The sequence below is a fragment of the Serinus canaria genome, chromosome 2 (genome assembly GCF_022539315.1).
Source record: "Serinus canaria isolate serCan28SL12 chromosome 2, serCan2020, whole genome shotgun sequence".
Classification (NCBI taxonomy): Eukaryota; Metazoa; Chordata; class Aves; order Passeriformes; family Fringillidae; genus Serinus; species Serinus canaria.
In genome coordinates this window covers 16,117,493-16,140,475 of record NC_066315.1, presented here as the reverse complement: position 1 = coordinate 16,140,475, position 22,983 = coordinate 16,117,493, and the positions used below count along the sequence as shown (strand labels likewise).

The 22,983-nt window shown below is 36.8% G+C and overlaps 1 protein-coding gene across 5 annotated transcripts in view; it reads right to left on the bottom strand.

Annotated features, from left to right (window-relative positions):
* Window positions 1-22,983, bottom strand: part of MPP7 (MAGUK p55 scaffold protein 7) — a 145,609-nt gene that overhangs the window by 54,126 nt on the left and 68,500 nt on the right. For all 5 annotated transcript variants that reach the window (XM_050970515.1, XM_050970514.1, XM_050970517.1 and 2 more), the window contains 2 exons: window positions 9,968-10,045; window positions 6,512-6,592 (listed from right to left, as the gene is read on the bottom strand). In XM_050970515.1, the coding sequence (XP_050826472.1) occupies window positions 6,512-6,592; window positions 9,968-10,045 (159 nt within the window). The remainder of the gene's footprint in view (window positions 1-6,511; window positions 6,593-9,967; window positions 10,046-22,983) is intronic.

Genomic DNA, 22,983 nt, shown 5'->3' with positions numbered 1-22,983 from the left:
GATACTGTAGATACTGTAGTTTATGTTACCATTTATAACCATAAATGTTTCATGAAGAGGAGAACAGTCTCCCAGGACCTGTGCCAGAGCAGAAAACATGGGTACATCTGGAAATACAGGTCTCTAAGGTGAGAGGGCCAAAAGGTGCCCGAAGTGCATAGGATACAGTAGCAGCCTAAATGTAACTCAGATCTTAACGGACCTAAAATTTGTATTTGAGTTCTTCAGATACAAAACCTGAACAGTTGTAGGCAATTCTCAACAATTTCCAGTGGAAAATGTTGACTTTGCAGAAAACACATAGCTCAGTAAAAAAGTCCTGACGGAAAATCTTCAGCAGGTCTAATTACAAAGGAAATGTTGGAAAGAAGACAAAGTTTAGATTAACTTTATTTTTTTTTAATTACATACTACATGAAATGCTTCATGAACTTTTCAAAGCAAAAATGGATTTTGTTTTATATTATTATAGCTCAGTATTTTCTCTCTGTGCTTTGTATGTTAAAGCTGCTACAGAAAAAAGCCCACAGTCCCCTGGACATTAATTTACATTGCTGAATCTCACCAGTGACTTTAAAAAGCTTTAGAAAGCTCTGCTGATAGAGACTTAAAATGTTTGCTTTTTTAACAGAATAAGCCACACTTTGGTCTGAACAGTCTACTAGGGCCACGATGCAAGCCTAGTAAGCCTCAGATGGCAGGGATGATGGTATTAGCAGTTGTTTATGAAATAGGTAGACTTTACCTATTAAACTTCCCAGTAAAAAAATACATGAAAACCAGGTCAGGACAGGACAATGTTAAAGAAGCATGTTCAAAGAAGCACTATTTCTTTTTTTAAAGAAACCTAATCAAATACAGGAATTTGATTTGAAAATTAAATCTTCATTTGAAAATGAACAAAGTGTCCTGGGCTTCATTATCTGCAGCTTTAGCTTTGTTTAATGCATGGTTCTGTTCTGAAGGAAAGCCAAAGAGGTGAGATTAGATGAAAATATTTCCAAATGTAAATTATTTTGTGAAACTGAAAGTCAAGTGTAGCACAAATGAACTGCAAATAAAACAACAAGCTTAAGTTGGACTTGCAATTTGCTGGTGAATGCATCTTTGCCATTTGAAAGCAATTAAACCTCCCAACCCCCAACTTAAAATAAAGAATCTGTATTTTGTATGACCAGTAGCATTCCCAGTCATGAAAGTGCAGTTTTCCCTTCACTCTGCAAGTAATCTTAGAGGCAACTTCCAAAATTCTGTTCATTCTATGGAAATAAAAGAGAAGACAAGAAAAATATTGTATGTCCACCTCTGGCTCCCCTCAGCTATAGGTACAGTGCCCCAAAGTGACCCAAATACTTTACATTCTTGTGCACCATGAGAGACTGAACTCATTCACAGTCCTGCCGGGTGCCCTTGTTTAGGTACCTGGTTTGTTTCAGACTAGCAGCTGGCAAACCTTCCAGCACACATAAACAGAATTTAAACTCCACTGAAAGAGGCAGAACCACCATTGGAGCAGCTTTGTTTCCTCCAGGTCATAAAGGTATAAACACTCTTCAGAACAGTTTTAGCACAGTAGCATTAACTTTTGAAATAATTTTGTTCTGCCCATTACACCAATGACCACAATGGACGTATTTTATATAATTAAAACCACACTTATTTTACCTTAATAGTGATTAACTTTAATGGTAAATTGCTTATTTTGATATGTAATGATCATAAATGTAATTGCTGATATAAAGACAAAATTAAACATTATTTAGATCTGACTATGTCCCAAGCCTGTCTCAAAGTTATGGTAATCGGGATAATATTGTTCAATGGAATAAGAGATGGTTCGTTCTTTAACAGTCTTTTTTTTTTACAGCCACAGCAATAAAGTAAGCGCCTAAAATGTTCATTCCTATAGTTATTTGTTTCAGTTTTTCTAATAATTTCAAAAATAAATAACAATTATGCTCTTCTGTTATGGCACCATCCCAAAAGAACACAGCTTTTTCCAGCTTCTTAGAAAAGGAACTGGAACCTAGTTAATCAAGACAGTTTTTAATTAAATGTAGAAAATACTTTGGAAGCTTTAAAGTCTTTCATTCTTAGCTTGATCATCTGTCATTTGTACATCTCCTTTCTTACAGTGTTCCTCATGGACTTCTGCCCTGTTATTGACAGAGTTACTCTAGTGACTACTTCACTTCTTCCTATTTCCATTCCTACTAACAGATAAGACCATTTCACTAACTTGCTTGTGACATGTTCATTAAATAGTCAAAATTAAATTCCCTTTTAGGTGTATTTTGTGTTAAATCTTAGTCTTCCAGTTAAATGTTCCAATTCACACAATTGCATGACAATAAAAAATATTTTGTCTATAGAGAATTTAAAAAAAAAAAAGCTCAGTACTCTCAACAGCAATACGTCCATATTCATAAAAACCCTAAAGTTTTATAAAGACACATCTCTCAATTGCACTGGTGCCTACCCGATAAATCATAATTTTTAAAATTTTTGTCATTATTTTCAGAATTCTGTACAACTCTCCTCTTTAAAGACATTCTTTTTTGCTATCACCTAAGTTCTGTAAATTTTGCCAAATTATAAATCATTAAAGCTGAGAATACTTATTTCTTTGTGCTATTCATATTTTGTACAAAAGCATTCACAAGAGTGTCCACTCTTAAATCAGAAATACCATTTCTTGATGCATATCCCAACTATATATTCTAGTCTTCATGTGTAAAAACAGCTTAAGCCGTTAAAATGTCAAAGTTAAAATGATGGTAAACAACCAGAACTAAATGTACTGAAATTTACATTGTTGTGTTTGTGTATGACGTGCATGGGTACTTTGTTTGGTTGTTTTTATTAAATTGCAGTGAAATGTATCCCTTAAAGATAGAAAATGTATAGGTATATATATTCATGCCAGGCCAGGCCAGCCTGCAGGCAGTGCTGTGTAGCTCCAGTCGGAATGGTGTTTGGACCTAAGCAAGGACATATTTGGGTGATTTGAAACACCAACATATCAGCCTTGAGGCCTCCTGCCCAGCTCTCTGCAAATGTATTTTAGATTTCTGAAAGTGCAGTTTCAGTCTGGTGAAAGGTCTGAAGGTGAAGCCACATGAGGAGTGGATGAGGTCACTATGTCAGTTCAGCCTGGAGGAGACTGAGGGGAGACCTCAGTGAAGTCAACAGCTTCCCCATGAGGGGAAGGGGAGGGACAGACACTGATCTCATCTCCGTGGTGACCAGTGACAAGATCTGAGGGAATGGCCTGAAGGTGTGGCAGGGGATATTTAGGTTGGATACCAAAGGGTGGCTGGGCACTGGAACAGACTCCCCATTGAAGTGGTCAGAGCACCAAGAGCGACAGTTGACTGTATTTAGTCAATGCTCTCAGGCTCATGGTGTGATTCTTTGTGCAGGGCCAGGAGCTGAACTCTGATGATCCTTGTGGGTCCATTTCAACTCAGGTTATTCTATACTTCTATTTCAAAGAGCTAATTTCTGGTCTGCTTAAAAATAAAATAGAGTATTCAAGTGGATTTAGGTTCTACGGTATGGAAATACTATTCTGATTCTTGATATCTTTAACAAGGTAAGGCAAGATTTAAGAATGCAAACCCTAAGTCCTTATTCAGTGCTGGAAATTAAAAATAATAAGCGTGGCTGGCCTGTGTCCACAGGGCTACAGAATTATATTTTAAATCCAGAACGCAAATGAAATGTCTTACACACAGTTAAAGAAATCCACTTGATTTCCCAGAGCTACGTGCTCTGTTCTACTTCCAGAGTTCTGTTTTAATCAAAAAGATAAACCACAATGATTATTAGTTCATTTAATTATGGTAAGTGATGCCACATTTGAGAGCAGGGAAAAAACCCCACTCTGTAACTGGATACTTCATGCAGTTTTTAGCAGACTAGAAATGCCCAATTTATTTTTCTTTCCAGAAGAAAATGCACCTGACAAAACCTTGGAATTACTTCTAGGACATTTTGAAAATCTCAGGTCTGATAAATATAACTGCCTCAGAGAAACTACTTTCTTCTTTAGAAAACTTCTCTGTGGATGAAAATGGCAAGCATCACAAATTTGTCAAAGTTTTTACTCATCAGATACAAACACTTAGAAATTTATTCAAAATGAATTTTGTAAGAATTTTGTACAGAATCAAAATAATAGAAATATTTAACATATCAGAAATGAAGAGAAACCTCTCCCAGCCTTTTTTTGCCCCATTAACCAAACCTGCAAAGTTATAAACACCTTGCTAGACCTGTCCCCTTACATGAACAGACTTGTGGAGGCAGTGATGTAGTGCAGTAAACTAATCCTAAGCATCCTTCACCATGCCATAAACATTAGAGCAGAGCTGTAGGAAAGTGGAAACTCTCTTGGCTCCAGCTAACATTGCAGTTATAAATCTGGTCAGGAGAGGAAAGTTTCCCCTGCAAAATAATGTACAGCCACATTAAGTCAATCCCAAATTAAGCCATATATGTTTTTAGATAAAATCTATGGAACATCATTGGAAAAGATAGATCAGTTATCCCAAGTAACTTCAGGTGTGTAAAAAAGAGCTGTTCTAGCCATCATTTTGTCCCAGGAATCTAGAACAAAACCAAGAAATCCTCTCTAGCCATAAAACTAATAGCAGAGGGCTAGAAAAGTTTATGCAAGATATGGTATAAGTTCAGATACAACTGAAGGGACTAGGACATCTCTAGGGAGGAGCTGGAAGTACTAAGTCCCAGAAATGTCCTTCCTTTCCTCTTCTGTCCAAGAGAGAGCAGGGGAGATCAAGAGAAGAATCTCAACTAAAACCTCTGACTGAATGCAGCACAGTCGCCTGGTAAATGTGACAGAGGAGGGAGCAGTGGTAATTTACCATCACTCTGAGCCATGTTTGCCATGACATGGCAGGGGGAGAAGATAATGGACAAGCAAAATACCTTGCATACCATCAGTTCTTACCCCTACATCACACAAACACCTGCAAGGTGCAACACAAACACCTGCAAGGCCCCTGCAGGGCAAGGAATTGTGTGCCTAGCACAGTATTAGGCAGTCTGGCCATGCAAAGGGCTTGGTACCCTGCAGCTGGGATCTCCCCCTGCAGCCAAGAAAGACATTTGCTAAGTTACTGCACTTGTTCAATCACATTAACTGCTCTGAGGGGGAGGCACTTGTTTCCCAGAAATCCCACTAAGATTATCACATTGCCTTTCACTGCTACCAAGGAACAGACAGCGAGAGTGAGCGTGTGAGGGAATGAGTGAGAGAAAGCAAGAAAAGCAGAGGAAGAGATGCAGTTGCAGCAAAGGAGCTGTCTTCAGGCTCAGCCCACCAAAGCTTCAGAAGTATGAAGCACACGTGGATAATCACTAAGAAAATACCTACAGTGAAGCTTAGGATCTCTGCCATTTCATGCACCAACAATTCCTCTTCTAATATATCACTGGCACTACTTACCCCTTCAAAGAAAAAAACAGCTTGTCATTTGACAAACTACGGAAAAAGCATCAATGCAAAAATAGTCTAAAAGCAGGTGTAACTGATCTTAACAATTTTGTAGCACTTTGAAGATACCATAGTTTCTCAGGTTTTAGGATCAGTATTTATACTTAAGATAAAAGAGCAACTGTCTTTAAAGGACTTCCTTTCCACTCTGCAGTTTTCCTTTCAACTTATCAATTGCTACATTTAACTACCATTTCAATATGCATCTAAAGCACTAAGGTCTTCTTTCTCTTAACAATGGAAAAAATATGATCCTGTGCGTCAACAATGATACATAGGGGAGGTTCTGACTGGATAGAAGGAAACAGTTTTCACTAGGAGGGTAATTAGGAATTGGAAGAGGCCATACAGAAGATCTGTAGAATGTTTGTTCCCAGGCCTTTATTTTCAAGACCTGATAGGAAAAGCCCTCGGCAACCTACTGTGAACTCAGGGTTGACACTGCTTAGAGCAGCACATTGAACCAGACAACCTCCACCTAACCTCAGTGATTCAGTGATTCTACAGTCTACTGTCAGACAAAAGGTATCAAGTTCCTCAAAAACATCACAAGGAACCCCAGAAGTTTTACAGAAAGTTTTCAAAATTAGATGTTTTTAACAACATTATCCATCGTGAATTTTGTGCTGAGTACCAGGCTGCACTCTTTATGCATGATGCAGTTCAATCAATGATGTGGCTGACAACCTTTTACTAAAAGCACAGTTGTAACAAACTTATGAAGCACATGCATTAAAAGATAGCAAAATAAAAAGAAATAATCTACTTTTTAAAATATCCTTTGCAAATAAGTGATTCCTTTTATAAGTACAAGTAATAGCATAATAATTTACAGACAACATTTAATGTGTTTCTTCATCACAGGTTTTTCTGATTAACATTACATACATTCTTAAATAGTACTTTTTTAAAGCAGACAAACACACAGCCCAAGGAAGCCGATGCACACACCCATGCAGAATGCACTTTGCAGGTGCAACTCATCCTCACCTTGAGATTGGGTTTTGCAAGGAGTTTCAACAGCTCTCTGATCTCACTGCTCAGTGGTTTGCTCTGCAGCTCCTCAGCCAGCTGGGTGGGAGATTGAATCAACACAAAGACCATTAGCAAAGCGTTGTTTTACCCAGTGCATCAGTGACAACCCAGAATCTATCTTGTTCAAGGTTACTGCTTTCCAGCATGTTCAAACAGAAGCCAGCATGAAGGAAAACACCATCAATCACCGTGCTTCTGTTTCTGGCCCTCAGTGGACCAGATTTAAGCCAGGCCTTTTGGCTCAGTTTAACACAAGTAATCATTTTTGGCAAGGGTGCAGCCAGATCACATTCTGATTTATAGCAAAGGGGGCAAATCCCAGCACTTCATTTAAGTGAATGGTCCTTTGCGTGCAGACAAAGAACTGCTTGTAAAAATGACTGGATCAAACTTTGACACTGTCTATAAAAAACAGTTTTGAATGAGGTGGTGAAATCCACACTGCTTCCAAAAACCCACAGTAGCTGTGCTGTTTAGGACTGGGATAAGAAAGCAAAGTGCCCCTACAGTGCAAGCAATCTAAACCTTTTATTATGTTTACACATACACTGGAAGGAGCTTGTTAAACGTGAAGCAAGTTAATCATAATGTAATTTATAACAGGTCATCAGCAATTCAAGCCTGTAAAATGCACAAACTATGTCCTAACAACAAGATCAGTAATTTATGTTTGGTTATACTACAAAATTGTGGCTTGGTGAACAATAGAGCAGCAGTCTAACTTTTAATCCCATGGCTATTTGGCTGACATCTTGGGTTTTCTTATCATGCCCTTCTCAACTAATTTGGACCCAAGAGGCATATTTTACTGCAAGATTTTAGACTCAAACTATTTTTCCAGAAGAAGGAAAAGCTAAAATGCATTTCCCAACACTGATCTTTGGTTTAAAATTCTGAAGCTATATGGCTCATAATGCAAAACGTGATTTCAGATAATCACTTGTTTTCTTTACATTAAATCAGTATCATAAAAATGTCTCAAAGGAAGATTGGCTGTTTGCAGCAAGTCATTTTATTTGTCTAACCTAATTTTAAATTTGTACTTTCATTTTGTATACGTTTTCAAGATAAATGGATGGATGTATATTTTGCATAATTATATATAATACGCAAATCTATTTGAAGAAGCCATTATAGACATCAGACGTGGTTTGAATAACCTTTTTGCTTTTAACCTTCAAATTAACAGAATGTCAAAAATTCATCACCTACCATCCTACAGACTTTTAACTATAATTCATAGCTAAGAACATTCAGCAAGTATCTCGGTGCTAATATTAACAATGTTTGTGTCTGAATACCAAAAGATTAGAAAACAATCTCTGTAGGAAAGGTCAGGATACATATTTTTAGACACAAAGCCAAATATTGAGGTAATCTGACTGCAACTGAGTCTGCATATTGGAAAAGTCCTGCAAAAACAAGAATAAGAACACACTCCTTGAACAGTTGTATTTATGACAGCAGCACCTCAGATTTGAGTTTAAAATCAAGCAGGAAATATCTACTTGCTAATAAAAATATGGCCTTCATTAACTATAGAACAGTTACTATCAGTAGGAAGAGAATACAGTAATTTAAAGCCTATTGAAATGTATGTGTGTTTAATAACACCAACATGCTCTCAAATCCCTGAACTTGACAACCAAACAAACAAGCCAAAAAATGAATAGCACTTTAAACCTGAAACTTCATGAGTTTGGGTGTTACAAAGCCCAGTGCATGTAATTTTGCTTTACCAAAATTTGCTGATAGCTACCAAAACATAGACAATCCTGCAATGTGCTAGCCTGACTTCAGCCACCAAAGGACATCCTTACCCTATGAGACAGTGCTCATAAAAGCCACAGTTCACTTACAAATAATTAACCAAGAAGCAGCAAGAGGATCTATTAAAAAGAAGCTGTACACTTGAAGTAGGTAGATGCCTAGACACAATCATGTCCCAACATGTACACTTAAAAATACTACCAGATGTACATCATAATGCATTCATAGAGTTAAAAGCCCCAACCTGTCTCATCTGAGGTGTGACAGAGTACTTTCATTTGGAGATTTCCAAAACTATACATTTTAAATGGGTCTGAACTAAAAATGAGATTGCTCAGCATTTCTAAAAGTATCAAAAACTAAGTTTTGCATCCAAAAAGAAGAAATTATTTTTATTAAGAATTTTATCCCAGAGATCCATAACACAAATCTTAGCAAGGATTATTAATATGTCAGCAAGAACTTAATGAAGAGAATTTCAACCAGCTTTCTAATTTTCAAAATTACTATCAACACTATTCAAAGCTATGTGAAGGTTAAAAAAATATTACTAATATATGCCTGATGTCAAGGCTAATGTATTATTATAGTTGGTATGTTACAGGATATAGATCTCCTCCTACTGAAACATGATTAAAATTACCGTGTATCCTTTTTTCAATAGTCTCAAATAAGCCTAATTTAGTTTCTTGTTAAAATGCTACCTATCTCAATTCAGGTCTTTTACTCATATGTAAAATTTTAAACCCAAAATCTATTAATTATATAAATAGGTAGTTAAGATTTTAAAACATCTATAAAGTATGTGAAGTTTCAAACATGCTGTATTGGAAATGGATCCTAATACATATTGCCTTTTCCAAAAAGCAACCTGACATCATCAATTGCAACAAAGATTTCTGGATTTCACCTAAACCACAGTTTATTAAACATTTCTCTATTCTGGCCTACCTCAGGGTTCAGTCATAGTTTATACAGGTGTGTTCACAATTCATCTGAATCCTAGAATTAACCAAATAGCAAGAAATGGCAGGTTGGATTTTTTTTTCTTGAAAATAAAAATTATAGTAACAGGAAATTAACTACTCCATCAATGCTGACCACTTTTACAATTTATTTTTTGGTTATGAAGGTAATTTGGAAAGCTCCAATATCAATAAATCACTACTGTACTTTTTCTTAAATAGTTTTGATTTTTTTCAACAAACCTCCATTGTAGGCATTTCATATGCTTCATTTCTGTAATATTATTTGTCATTTCTCATGTTCTGTCAGCAGTGCTGCTATCTCATTTGTCTTTATTTTTCCAAAGCATTCCTCTTGTCTGCAACTTTCTCAAAACACTAATAGTTGACAGGTTTTCCCCTCCCAGTAGAGTTCCAACCTGTAATTTTTATTGCTTAGTTACTAAAGCAGAACAAGAGGCTACCTAGATGCAATGTTTTTATAACATGCAAGAGAATGAAAATCAAAGTAATATCAGCAACAAGCCCAGTGATGACAGAAGCTTTGGAAACCTTTGCAGCCTCTTATGATTTCAGCTCAGAGGATTACATTCACATGTTTGCACTACGAAGAGTTCTGCTTGCAGACAGTTTTTTGGTAGACTTGGTACCAGTGAGCTCAGCAGGGGACACTTACATCATCTGCCAAGGCTGCTGCACCATGGAGTATGGGCATCGGGTTCTGTTTTTCATAATAATGCAGTTTTTCATGAATCTGGAAGACAATAGTACAAAGTGATAAGTTTATTTAGCAGCATGAGAAACAGTACAGAATAACCCTGTTGAGTCTGTTGACTGTCTGTAACTAAACATCCTTACAGTAACCTACCGGCAGCAATCATGTAAATGCAATTCATCATCATCCTCTGTTGAAGTGCTAAGAATATGAAATCAGATGGAAAAAATGCTTAGTATGCAGACCAACCCACAGAAAAACTAAACATTTGTGATTTTTCTCTCCTGGCTTTCTCTGTCCATATTTCTAACATATTGCTTCAAGTATCAATTACATTTTATATTGCTGCTGAAAACACAAAGCATAAAGTGTTTATCCCCAAGATGGATATAAAAACCCCTGTAAATTATGATTTATGAAGTGAAATAATAGCTTGCCACCCACATCTTGACAGACAACTTGACAGAGCGGCTGCCATCATTAAAATAATTCAGAAACAAGGGCAAAGGAGTGCTAATATTAATTCTAACACATCTGAAAGAAGGAGGCAGTCCTTCAGCAAGTTAAGGTCTTTAATGAATAATTATCAACTTTAGAGATGCACGGTGCTTTGGTTCTTCCTAAAAGGGAAAGGATACACCATTATTTAAACACCACCCTGTTCCCTCCTCCACAAGTTATGCATTTCAAAATTTAGGGGTTTTTTCCAGTATGAATGCTTTTAAAACCCAAAGTATTTTAAGACTTCTAACAAGTTTCTTTGTAACTATTTAAAAATAGCATAAAAGACTATATTAAATATGTAACTTTATTAACATTATTTTCCTGAAGTTACATGGATATACAAATATCAATTAAAATCTAAAAAAAGAAGACAACAGTAGTTTGAACTAATGTAAATATACCCCATTCTTAGATTTTGTGCTTTAGTTCTGCTGCTCTGAAGGAGGCATGAACTCCAGATGGTTGGAGGAGTTGCAGAAGGAGCTAAATCAGGGACTTCTGTGCTTGGCAAGGAGGGGAAAACGAGGTCTGGCAGAGGCCGTGGGGAGTAGAATTTGGCTGGGGACTCCCTCATGTCCTTGGGAAACAGGATCCCCAATGATACCTAGCACTCCCCAACACACTGCTGGGGGAGAGCAGGACAGATGCCAGACAGCATGGACAGATTTAATGTGTGCAAACCACTCTTTGCACATTGAAACTATTCAGTTGACAGATCAAGTCCATTTTGCACCAAGTGTTCCCTCCAGCCTTCCCCACTTCTTCCACATTTGCTTTTCTCTGTTTACTTCTCCCCCAGCAGCACTCACTCCTTTCACTGCCTAGGACCCCCTCACTCTTTAATTTAAAAGCTCATTCTTTAAGCCCATTCTTTTTAATTTACACTGAACTTTCACAAATTTGTCCATAACAGGATAATGCCATAATGTCAGTGACACTTGTGCTTGCCGATTTTCTTGTCTTCTGCTGTGCTTCATAACCCTAAGTCCACATCTGTTTTTCCTCATCTAGTCTGTACATTCTTCGAAGTAAAGAGCATGTTAATACAATATGGCATAGAAAGGTCTAAGTCTTGATTGATTCCTTCATCATTTCTGCAACCTCAACAAGACTATTTCAGTGTGTCATTGGTTAAAGGATGCTGAAGTTCTGACGTATCATGATTAAGCATGAAGGCACTACAGTTGCTTAATTTATAAACTGTAAAATAATTTGTTCTCATCTGGAAACTACATGGAAAGCTCTACTGTCTCCAGAAGATGAATCTGAATTTTACATTGCTTATGTAGACATTGTGTACTCAGCAATTACTTAGAGTAATCCATACTGGATTTCAAAAAACTGTAAGTGACCAGACAACTTCATATTTCTAGCTCACAAAGCAGAGAAACTAAACTAAACAAGGAGTTACAGCTCCCCGAGTTTGGCAGAAATTTTTGATTTACTTGGACTGTTAACTTGAATAACTAAAAGGCATAGTAAATCAAAAAGTCTCAAAACCATCATTTTTGATTGCTTCGACAACATCTTGATTTTATCCAGATTGAGCTTCTGTCAGCTCTGAGGTTAGAAGCAGTTGTTGACATTACCCCCTAGTTTCTCACACTAAATAGAAGTGCCACTGCTGATTAAGCTGCTTTTATCCTGGACAACCTGTACATATCTTTAACACTGAAATTAATAAAAGGAAAAAGTCAACCAAACAAAAAAAACAAACAAACAAAAAAAAGGACATAGCCTTGCTTAACCCATCTTTGAGAAAAATGTTACACAACTGTAAGTTCATGCAACAAAAAATAGGTTTTCAAGAGGTGGCACAGTGTAACCTGAACTTGTTATTGGCTCTATCTATAGCCAGAAATTGTAGAAATGACTGAAAACAAATTTTTCTTTTCCTAAGAGTGGACATTAGATTCCAGTTAAACATTTAAGCCAATCATTAAGATTTTATTTGATTAGGGAGGAGTTGTACAGGGTAACTGTCTAACCAAAAAACCCAGAAGCTAAAAAAAGTAAGCAGGAAAATTCAACTGCTACTAGACAGTTCTAGATATTGGCTTTTGCTACATCAGGTTGAAAATTTTATTAATTTACTGTACTAACACAATGAGTGGCTCTAGGGATAAACATTTCATGGTCTATGGTAATAGACATTGCAACTTCAGCACACTTCCATTTGAGATAAAATACAGAATGGGTTTTTCCCCCAAATATCTGATTATATTCGACAGTAGTTTGCCCTCTTAGTTGAATCTATTTTTAAAATCAGATCATTAGATGACAACATCTGTCTTTCACATCTTTGTAATTTGAAGGGTATATTTATGGAAATTAGAAACCACTGGTCTGTGCACCAAGATGCAATCAATGTGCAATACAGGGATTACCTTTCATATTAGTATAAAATTACCACATGCATCATAAAAACAGTTACCTCACACCTCTAACTTCTGGATCAGTAATGTATCCATAATGCATGCAGCACTTTTATACAATATATTGCTGAATGCAGTATGACAGGAGATTCAGCACAACTCCACTGATAAAGCAAAAATTTCAGTGAGGCAAAAATGCACTTTCAGACAACTCCTTCCCTCCCTGTGTCTAAAAATGTATTCCAAGATGATTTGTTCCATAATTTCCACCACAGATCACAGCACCGCTGACTGGCCTCTAGTTCTTCATGTTGTATTTTTAGGCCTTTTTTGAAGACACTTGCCTTTTCCTACTCACTGGGCACTAGGTCATCTCTGTTGTCTTTCAAGAACGACAGAGCACATTTGCAAGCTCACCTGGTAGCCTTTGAATCTGCCAGACTTCAGGGTGATGAATGACTATATTTATGATAAACACCTTTAGAGAAACTACTGCGCATGCAGCCATATGCTTTGGCAAACTCTCCACATGATGTCTTTCAGATAATTATTTTCCCAAATACGAAATTTTTACATCATGCTATACATGCACGCCAAGCACTGCATTTCCAAATTTCAATTCTTATACAAGTAGAATTTGAAATCTGAATACCTAAATTAAGTGACTACATTGATGAAAATGAATAATGTCAAGTAACCAAACACAGCAATGAAAAGCAAAACAGGACAAGGTGGTGCAAATAGTTTGCCCCTACATGTTGCAACACCTTTACAAACGTCACTCAATAAAATTCAACTCTAACAGAAGTTAAAACCACTCTGGAACATTTTCAGAGAAGTATGAGAGTGGATTCAAAAGAAGAAGCAAGAACATTCACCTACTCAAGATAAGATATATCATATTTGTAGCCATGTGTTTGAGCTTCAATCTAAATTCTATTTCATACAAAAGGCAACTTTAGCTTACAGTGCAATACCGGATGTCCACTAACCCTAATACCATTGCCTTATTTCTACTAGAAACTTAAACATCGTATGGAAAATATAGGACTGTGTCGTGCTTAAAAGTAGGAAATATAGTACATCTGTTTTAAGTTCTTCTGACATTTACATGTAAAGCCTCAATGCCGAAAATCTCTTCACAGATGAGACCAAGTCTGTTAAAGCTAGAATTATATGTTGTAAATAAAACATAAAAAGCTGTTCTGCTGAACAGATGACTAAGTCCTGCAGGTTTTTTTGTTTGTTTGTTTTTATGACTACCTATTCTTTTCACTGTAGAGCAAGAAGATCTATGAGGTTCTGCAAAAACTGACAATATACTCTGAAGTTATGCCCCAAGAGGGAAAAATAATAATTTGCAAATTAATACAATTTTTGGCACACTTGTAAGCAAGAAAAATTGATTCTGGATTTTCCCAGAGAGACTGAATTAAGCTTTCAATACTAAAGCAGAGTAGTGTCCTCAGCCAGGACTATTTCAAAATCCAAGAGGAGCTTTCTAACTCAGAAAAATAAGAATCTTAAGCAAAGAGTCCTGACAAAATAAGCTTAATTTCTCCTTTTAGATTTCTTAATTTCCATGTAGTTTTAATATCATAGGATTGCAAATAAAACAGGGGAGTGGGATAAGCATGTACCAAAGGTGCCAAAGAGTTAACAGAAGAAAAACTTAGTCCTTTTGACAGAACAGTTGGCATAGGAAAAGAGTAAGTGTATGTAAAAGTACAATATGCAAACACTTGTAACCCAAAAAAGCACTGGCCATCAATGAGCCATACCAGCATATAAAAGACAAGAACTGTCACACACATAGTGTGAAAATGTTCTGCCTACCACACAAGGGTGTCACCAGCTACTCAGACATGTCAACACCTCTGGATAAGAAGTTTTTTTATGGTAATGACACCTTCCTAACAGGAGGTTCTGAAGAGGATCTTGTGAGTATGTGAGCATTTGCACTGACCATCATTCTGGGGCAAACAGCAATTCTGGACCAGAGTGCTTCTTCTTTTGAGAAACATCAGAAGCACACACCCTCTTATGAGTTGTATAAACATTCCCTTACTTGTGTTTTATTTCATGAGATATCACTCAGCATAAAGATACCATACTTGCAAAATTCATTTTAGCACCACATCATACACATTTCTGGGGTTTTCCTCTGGACTATCCTAGTCTTGCCTGCTGAATACCCATTAGCAGCTAATGTGCTTGTTGAGTTTCAGCCGAAAGGAACCCATTTCATATACTGGACTGGTGATGTAAAACCAAAGCAGCAGAAGTTGAGAAGAAGGGAAATTGCTTAAAAAATGCACTAGTGATCTGAACTAGAATGTCAATATAAGCACACACACAAAGCATCAAGATGTGTCTAGAAGGCAGGCATTGAGTATATTGTTGTACAAAGTCCATAACAGTTGGGAGAACATCTCCCCTAACTGCTCTCTTCACTGCATTTTTCATCATACATAGACTGTAAGGGTGTCTGAAATCAAAGCACTGACAAAAGCCATGCAGCTGCTGTATTTATTGGCTTAGTCCTTACATGGATGCATAATGGAAGACGACTCTTGTATGCAGAGAAGCTGTTAACTGTCCGAAGTTTCAGGTTCATGTACATTTGCAAAAAATTATTTAATTCCACTAGTGGCACCACTACAAAGTGGTGCTACTACAAAGAGGAGCATCTATACATGAAAAAGCCACAGCAGATTAAGAGAACGAAAAAAAGAAAGCAAAAGAAAAACTGTTGAGGGACAAGAAAGTGCTAGTTTTGGCTTAATCTGCAATTTGTGTTCTGCATCTGAAATACCTGAAGCAAGAGAAACCATTCCAAGGCACTCATGACCGTAAAAAACACATTTGTGAATAGTTCCAACATTTACACAGTAAGATTTCAAGACAGGAATTAGGGTTTTCACTAATAGTATGACCTTAACTCTAGGATTTAGACTCATGCATTCACTGTCTAAATTTACCAGCAACTTTGAGTCAATGTAAAATAAATAAGCAAGAATGAGAAAAATAAATGATGGGCTACCATGAAACAAATGAAAACAACTATCAAAACCATTCAGAAATTATAATTATGTACCATCATCTCTGCTGAAAGAGAATGCATATTTTGCTTGATGTAGAATTTTAATTAAAAGATTGCTTAATTCCCTTCCTTTCTCCTCCCAGAACCATACTATATCACATGAAAGCAACAGAAAAAGTAGCCAACTCTTTGATTTATCTTTATCACTCAGTGGTGGTCTGTAAGCCTATTTACACAGGACAAAATACAAAACTATTCATTTGTTCCCAAACCTTCCTATAGTCCTTATCATTGCAGCTTTGGTACACTAAGGAACTTAAATACATTAACAACTCTGCAGAGCTATGGAATGATGAACACAAGGTGTAGGAAAACCTAGAACACATACAGCCTTTAAATCACATTCTAGTCATACTAACCGAACTGCAGCTAGAGATAGAATACTGCTAAGAAATTAGCATCATGTATTTAAGAAAACAGAAACAAAATAGAAATTAATAAACCATAGCTAACTATTCAAAGTTTGCAGTGAGCATTTCAATCCCCATAGTAACAATAAATTGCCTCAAATACAAAATAAGTGATTGCAGAATGGCCTCTGAGAGAATGTCACAAGAACCAAAGCATGACTCAGAAGGATTAAAAACAGATAATACTCAGAGATCTCAATTCTAGCACAATTTGTCACAGCAAAAAGTTTCAGCACAAGAGATGAGCAATTCTCCTGTAAGCCTTTTTTCCAAAAAGCAGAAGCATGACCACTGGGATGTGCCTGCAGATCTGTATCTCAGAGCTATGTCTTGTAATATTTCTAATTTAGAATTTCCTGTCTTCATGCCAGTATCACCAAAGAATACGAGAGAAAATGAATAAATACCTCCACTACGCTCATATACCATGAGTTCCCTTTAGCTGAAGACCAAAGAGAGCCTTTGAAACTGAGGCCCATTAACCCAGCACTGCAAAGTCCACCACTAAACCATGTCCCTAAGTGCCACACCTACACATCTTTAAACTACTTAGCAGCCTGCTCCAGTGCTGGAGACCACCCCTCCAGTGAAGAAATTTTTTCTAAAATCCCACCTAAACCTCCCCTGGTGTAGCCTGAGGCCATTTCCTCTGGTCCTATTGCTTGATACTTGGGAGAACTGATCCCAGCTGGCTACAACCTACTTTCAGGTAGTTGTAGAGAGCAGTGAGGTTCCCCGAGCCTCCTTTTCTCCAGGCTAACCCCCCCCGCCCCCAGCTTACTCTGCTGCTCCTCATCAGACTTGTGCTCCAGACCTTCTCCAAGCTTTGCTGACCTTCTCTGGACATGCTCCAGCACTTCAATGTCCCTCCTGAGCTGAGGAGCCTAGTACTGAATGCAAAATTTGAGGTGCAGCCTCAGCAGTGCCGAATACCAAGGGGCAATCACTGCCCTGGTCCTGCTGCCCACACTGTTGATGATACAGGCCAGGATGCCACTGGCCTTCTTGGCCACCTGGAACCTTGCTGGCTCACATTCAGCTCATGTCAGCCAGCACCCCTGGGTCCTTTCCTGCCAGGCAGTTTTCCAGCCACTCTTTCCCCAGCCTGTAGCACTCCAGGGGTTGTTGTGACCCTTGATGCCCTTGTCCAGATAATTGATAAAGACACTAAATGGAACTGGCCCCAATACCAAGCCCTGGGGAACACCAGTGGTGACCAGCGAACAGCTGGATGTAGCTCCATTCACCAGCATTCACTGGGCCCAGCCATCCCAACAGTTCTTTGCCCAGCACCCATCCAAGCCATGGACAGCCAGCTTCTCTAGGAGATGCTGTGGGAAATCATGTCAAAGGTTTTACTGATGTCCAGGTAGACACATCCACAGTCTTTTCCTAATCCAATATGCAGGTCCCCTTGTCACAGAGGGAGAACAGATTGGTCAAGCAGGATCAGCCTTTCCTCAACTGCCATGTGATGATCAAGTCAATCAGCTCCGTGACCGTCCTAAGATCTGAGGTCAGGCTGATAGGTCCTAGCTCCCTGGATCCTCCTTCCAACCCCTCTGGTAGATGGGTGTCACATTTGACTTTCAGTAACTGGGATCTCTCCAGTTAGCCAGGGCTGCTGACAAATGATGGAAAGGAGCTTTGTGAGCACTTCTGCCTGCTCCCTTGGTACTCTGTGGTGGATCCCCCCTGGCCCCATAGACTGGTGTGTGTCTAAGTGGTGTAGCAGGTCATACCCCACTTCCTCTTGGATTACAGGCCTCCATTCTGATCCCTGTGCCTGTCTTCCAGCACAGGGGTTGGGTACCCACACAACTGACCTTACTGTTAAAGACTGAAGCAAAGAAGGCATTAAGTACCTCAGCCTTTTCCTTGTTCTTTGTCACTATGTTTTTCCCCACACCCACTAAAGGGTGGCAATTCTCCTTCTCCATTTGTTGCTAAAAGGAGGTAATACAGTAATAGCATTTGCTATTTTATTTTTGCAATGGTAAGCAAAACAGATTAAATACTGGCTACAAACCCAGTTATTCATGCAGAGCTTCTAAAAATGTTTATTTTACTTTTTAAAAAATTCACTTTGAATTCATTGTTCCTTATACAATAAAATAAAGGTCCTATTATATGAGATTTCACAGACTTCATTCAAACGGGCCTTTTTTTGTCAGTAATAGGCAAAGGTTTTGATGACTTTGCTTAGAGGAAAAGGGTCCCTAGATAGACAGAGGAAGTTCAGACCAAAGCTAAACAAGTTGCACTTGCTCCAAAATAAATTTCCCTGCCCCTTTAGAGCCAAACAGTCTACATGGCTACTGTATACAGTATTTTCAAAATTGTTTTTCTGTACTTTTAACCTCAATTCCAAAGGAAGGAGCATCAGAACAATTCCAAATTTGAATGAAACTCTCTTATGTGAGCTAAGGACATGGGGTCCTTGAACAGAAAGAACAGAACATCAGACTTTTTTTTCCTTTGAAACAAGCAGTCTTCAAACTGCAGTCTGTGGATGCTGAAAGATCCCTACAGTTTTAATGTACTACACTTCATCAATACATTTTCAAATAAAATCTGGGGAATAAACCCATCATGTCCCAGTCTCAACAGTACCAGTCAGAATTTGATAAAAGTATAGCAATTCTCTTCTCCAAAAGCACACACTGACCTGTGTAAACACACATTAAAATTCCTAAAAGTTTGAGGGAAATATTTCATTAGAGCAATACTGAACTCAGGATTCCAGGTCTCAAATTGCTCTTCCCAGTTTATGGCCCTTCTGTCTATACACTCCCACTTTGATGCTCCCTCCTCCACCCCTCAGTATTACTACTTTAACAAAAACACTTTTCAAATTGAAGCATTCAGATTTAAATGGAAGACAGAATTTGAGGTGGGCTCATGTAAGTGTCGATTTTTCTCCCTTCCTTTCATTAAGAAAATGATCATCATTCACAACACAATATACCAAATCTTTCATTAAAGATCCTGACTCAACTCCCAGGAAATTTTGTGCAGTACTGCAGACAGAGCAAACTGAACATGCATGCAGTAAAATTCTCAAAGTCTTATATAAAATACTGCAAGGTTCAGTGGTAACAGTACTCAGAATTATAATCATTTTTTTATCCAAATATTTAAAAGCACATCACCAAAGGAACTAAGCATCAGTTTCCTCAACACCAAAGGAAAGGAAGACAATGACTAATCACAGACAAAAAGTGTATTTGATTTCCAAACCAATACTACTACAATGACATCTCTTTAGGAAAAAGTACTGTAATCTTACATTTTTTGATATTTCAATTACTGATAATGACATACACATCACCAACTGCAATATTTGCTTATATGTCAAATATGTCAGGAAATCTTTATTTCTAAGTGACTTTTAAAATATACTTTTACTTAAAGAATACTTAATGCAAGCAAGAAAGGTAACTCCTGCTGAAGATCGTCCGTGTTTAGGAAGAGAACACAGAAAAGTTGCACAGTTGTAATGAAATAAAGATGGAAACAACATTTACTGCAATAATCAAATAGCTGCTTATAAAATGGTTCTAAATAAAAAACTTGATGAAAAACATTGAATTCAAGACAATAAAGAGCTAAAAATTAGTTCAAATAAAAGTTAACAAATAAATAAAAAATTAGAATAAAAATTATCAGAAAAAGACAAATACCTGTCTCTATTATTTCAATACTACATTCCAAAAATAAACTTCAGGTTTTGTTTTTTCTTGAAGGTAACCTTTCATTTTTTCACCGAAAAATCTTCTTTTCTGGTATCACCTGACTGTGTCTAAGTAACGCAACAAAGACTTGCAAAATGTATGCCTAACTAATTTGAATTACTATGTATAACAAATAATCCGAAGAACTGACCTAAAACATCAAAAATTAAAAACTCCAAGTCTTTGTATTGGTCAGATTTTAAGAAATATAGAAGTTTCTTCAGCTTTATAGCAAACCTTTTTTTAACAGTGCAAATATAATATTTTTGTTTTATGTAAAAAAGTGTTTCTCCTTTTAAGGCCTGGTTTTGGTTTTAAATTTAAAGATCTTTAGGAATTTGAAAGGAGGAGTTTTTCCTTAGAAAAATCAGAAAACTATAATCATTCTTTGATCCTGAATATCAGATTTGAATACTTCAAATAAAAAATATCTAAAATAGGTATGCATAGCTATTCTGATATATATGAACACGAAAAGGAAAGAAACAAGACTGGAGATGCTGCTGAAATGTAAAGAACAAAGATCACATCAACAGCTGACTGCACTTTAGAAACTATCATTATCTGAAATCCTTCTAAGCAGAAAACATACAAGCAACAGCACTCTTCTTACAGCTGAGGGTCACCTGGGAAAACAGTAATCCTGAACATTTCATGACAGGCGATCGAGTTTGATTATCTGCAACTTTAAAAACCCAAAGCAATATTCCATTATTTCCTAGTGCTTTATGCTGGTATGTTGGTTAGCAAAGAAAGAGCCATAAAGTGAATTCAAACAAAAATTTACAGTATTTTCTTTGCCAATACTAATAACCATTCATGTTACATTACTCCCAAAGTTCAAGTCAGAGGACTGAAGAGGTAACTTGCTAAGAATATGGAGATAGCATGTTAAAAAAAATTAAATTACATTAAATTAAATTAGATTAAATTAAAAGAGCACTTTTCCAAATAAAAAGGTAACAGGACAGGTTTTAAATGAACTGTATGTCCTGCTTTGTCAGATAAATACAGTGGAAGAAGAATCTTCAATGTGAGACAGAACTGAAAAATTAGAATTGTCTTTGCAAATCTGCTAAAAAAGAACAGAAACACTGTGCAACAGTGTTCTGCTAATAAACTTCCTTGGAGTCTAAGTTTAGGATTTAATTTAGAGGCTAGAAACAAAACAAGTACGTGCCTAGGTTTAATACTTACCTCAATAATGTCTCAAATGTCTCAATGTTTTCTTTCAAAAAACACCTACACTTACACAAACATTAAAAGGATCTAATTTACCCACAAGTATGTTTTTATCTGTAAACGTTCTGCTTTGTAAATTTCATTTCTTCTGATACTACTGGTTTTAAACATCGCAAATTCAAACTGAGATTTTTTTTTCATTATACAGAACAAAATTTCCAAACTTTTTCCAAAAGAAAGTGACTTCCACTGTTCTGTTAACGATATAAATCCAAAGGAAAGAACTCTCCTAACCCTGCTCTCCAAGTAAACACAATTCCAACAGGAGTGACAGCTAAACTACTCATTTGATTGTGAGATGGTTGCTTTTTTCAGCAAGCTCCATTCCCCGTAGAATTAAGATTCTGGAGAAATGCCAGTTAAATATTAATTGAAGAAAACAGGATTTGCTGCATACAGGCTAAGACACTTTGGCATAGAATTGGGCTTTTTCAGTTTTACTATTCAAACAGAGACTGCTAACTTTAAATCATGAGGAGCTGGGTTTATTCCTGCTTAGTACAGTAAACATCATCCTTACAGTCTGTACTCAATGCAAGACAGCCCAAGATTGAATTTGGTTCAGGTTCACTGAAGAGCTCACTTCTGTGCAGCTCAGGGTTACAGAATTAACCCATTCAATACCCAAACTCCATTCACAGACATGGACATCTATGCTATAAGCTAAAATTAAAGACATCTATATAAATATACATAGACATACATTTATCAATTAGCACCATCTAGTGGGGTCAGTACAATTTATGTGATGTGAGAAATACACAGCTCAATTTCTGCTTTTACTACATCCTATGCAACATGTCATGATACAGTACAGGTCATGTAATTAATAAAACTCAGATGCAAAGAAAAAAATCAACAAAGAAAAACAACAACAACACAAAAGACCAAATAACTCACAACATTATGGTTTTCCCTTATAAATTACATTTTTTTAAAAAATTAAATTTTTTTAAGAAAAACACTGACATTGAAAGCTGCATGCCCATACATATCAAAACTTACTGATAGGAATAAAACCCCCAATCTTTTAGACATTCATACACATTCAAAACACAATTACAATTTAATTACTATTTTCTATTCTTACTCTTTTGCTTCCCTAACAAATGTCTCAAGAAAAATCTGCCACTCTTTAAAAGAAGCTACTCTGAAGCATCAGATAATGCAAAAACCCCTTTTATTTAAGGCCTCCATCATCAGAGCAGAATTTTGCTGTAAATACCACTTTTGCTAAAACTGCATCAAAGTCCAACAAACACTGGATCCCAACCCAAAACCCTAATAAAATAACAGAGTAAATATTTTTAAAATTTTCACAATAATTAATTTAAAGGAGGTCAACTATAAACAGATACTGAGGACTAACCTTAACCATTAATGCAGTTTCTAAATATGAAACCTAGAAATGGATTTTTAGTCAATTCTGCACTTAAAACTGCAGGAGACTTAAGCCATGCAAATAAACAATGTTGAAGAACTTCAAATGTAAAAGCCATCAGAGATAGACTCCTCCAAACATCAACCTTAGGCAAGACAGACAGACAAATAAAAAGCAGCTGCATGTGAAGGTGCTTAAAGGCACCAAGCAAAATCTCTGCCAGCCTCT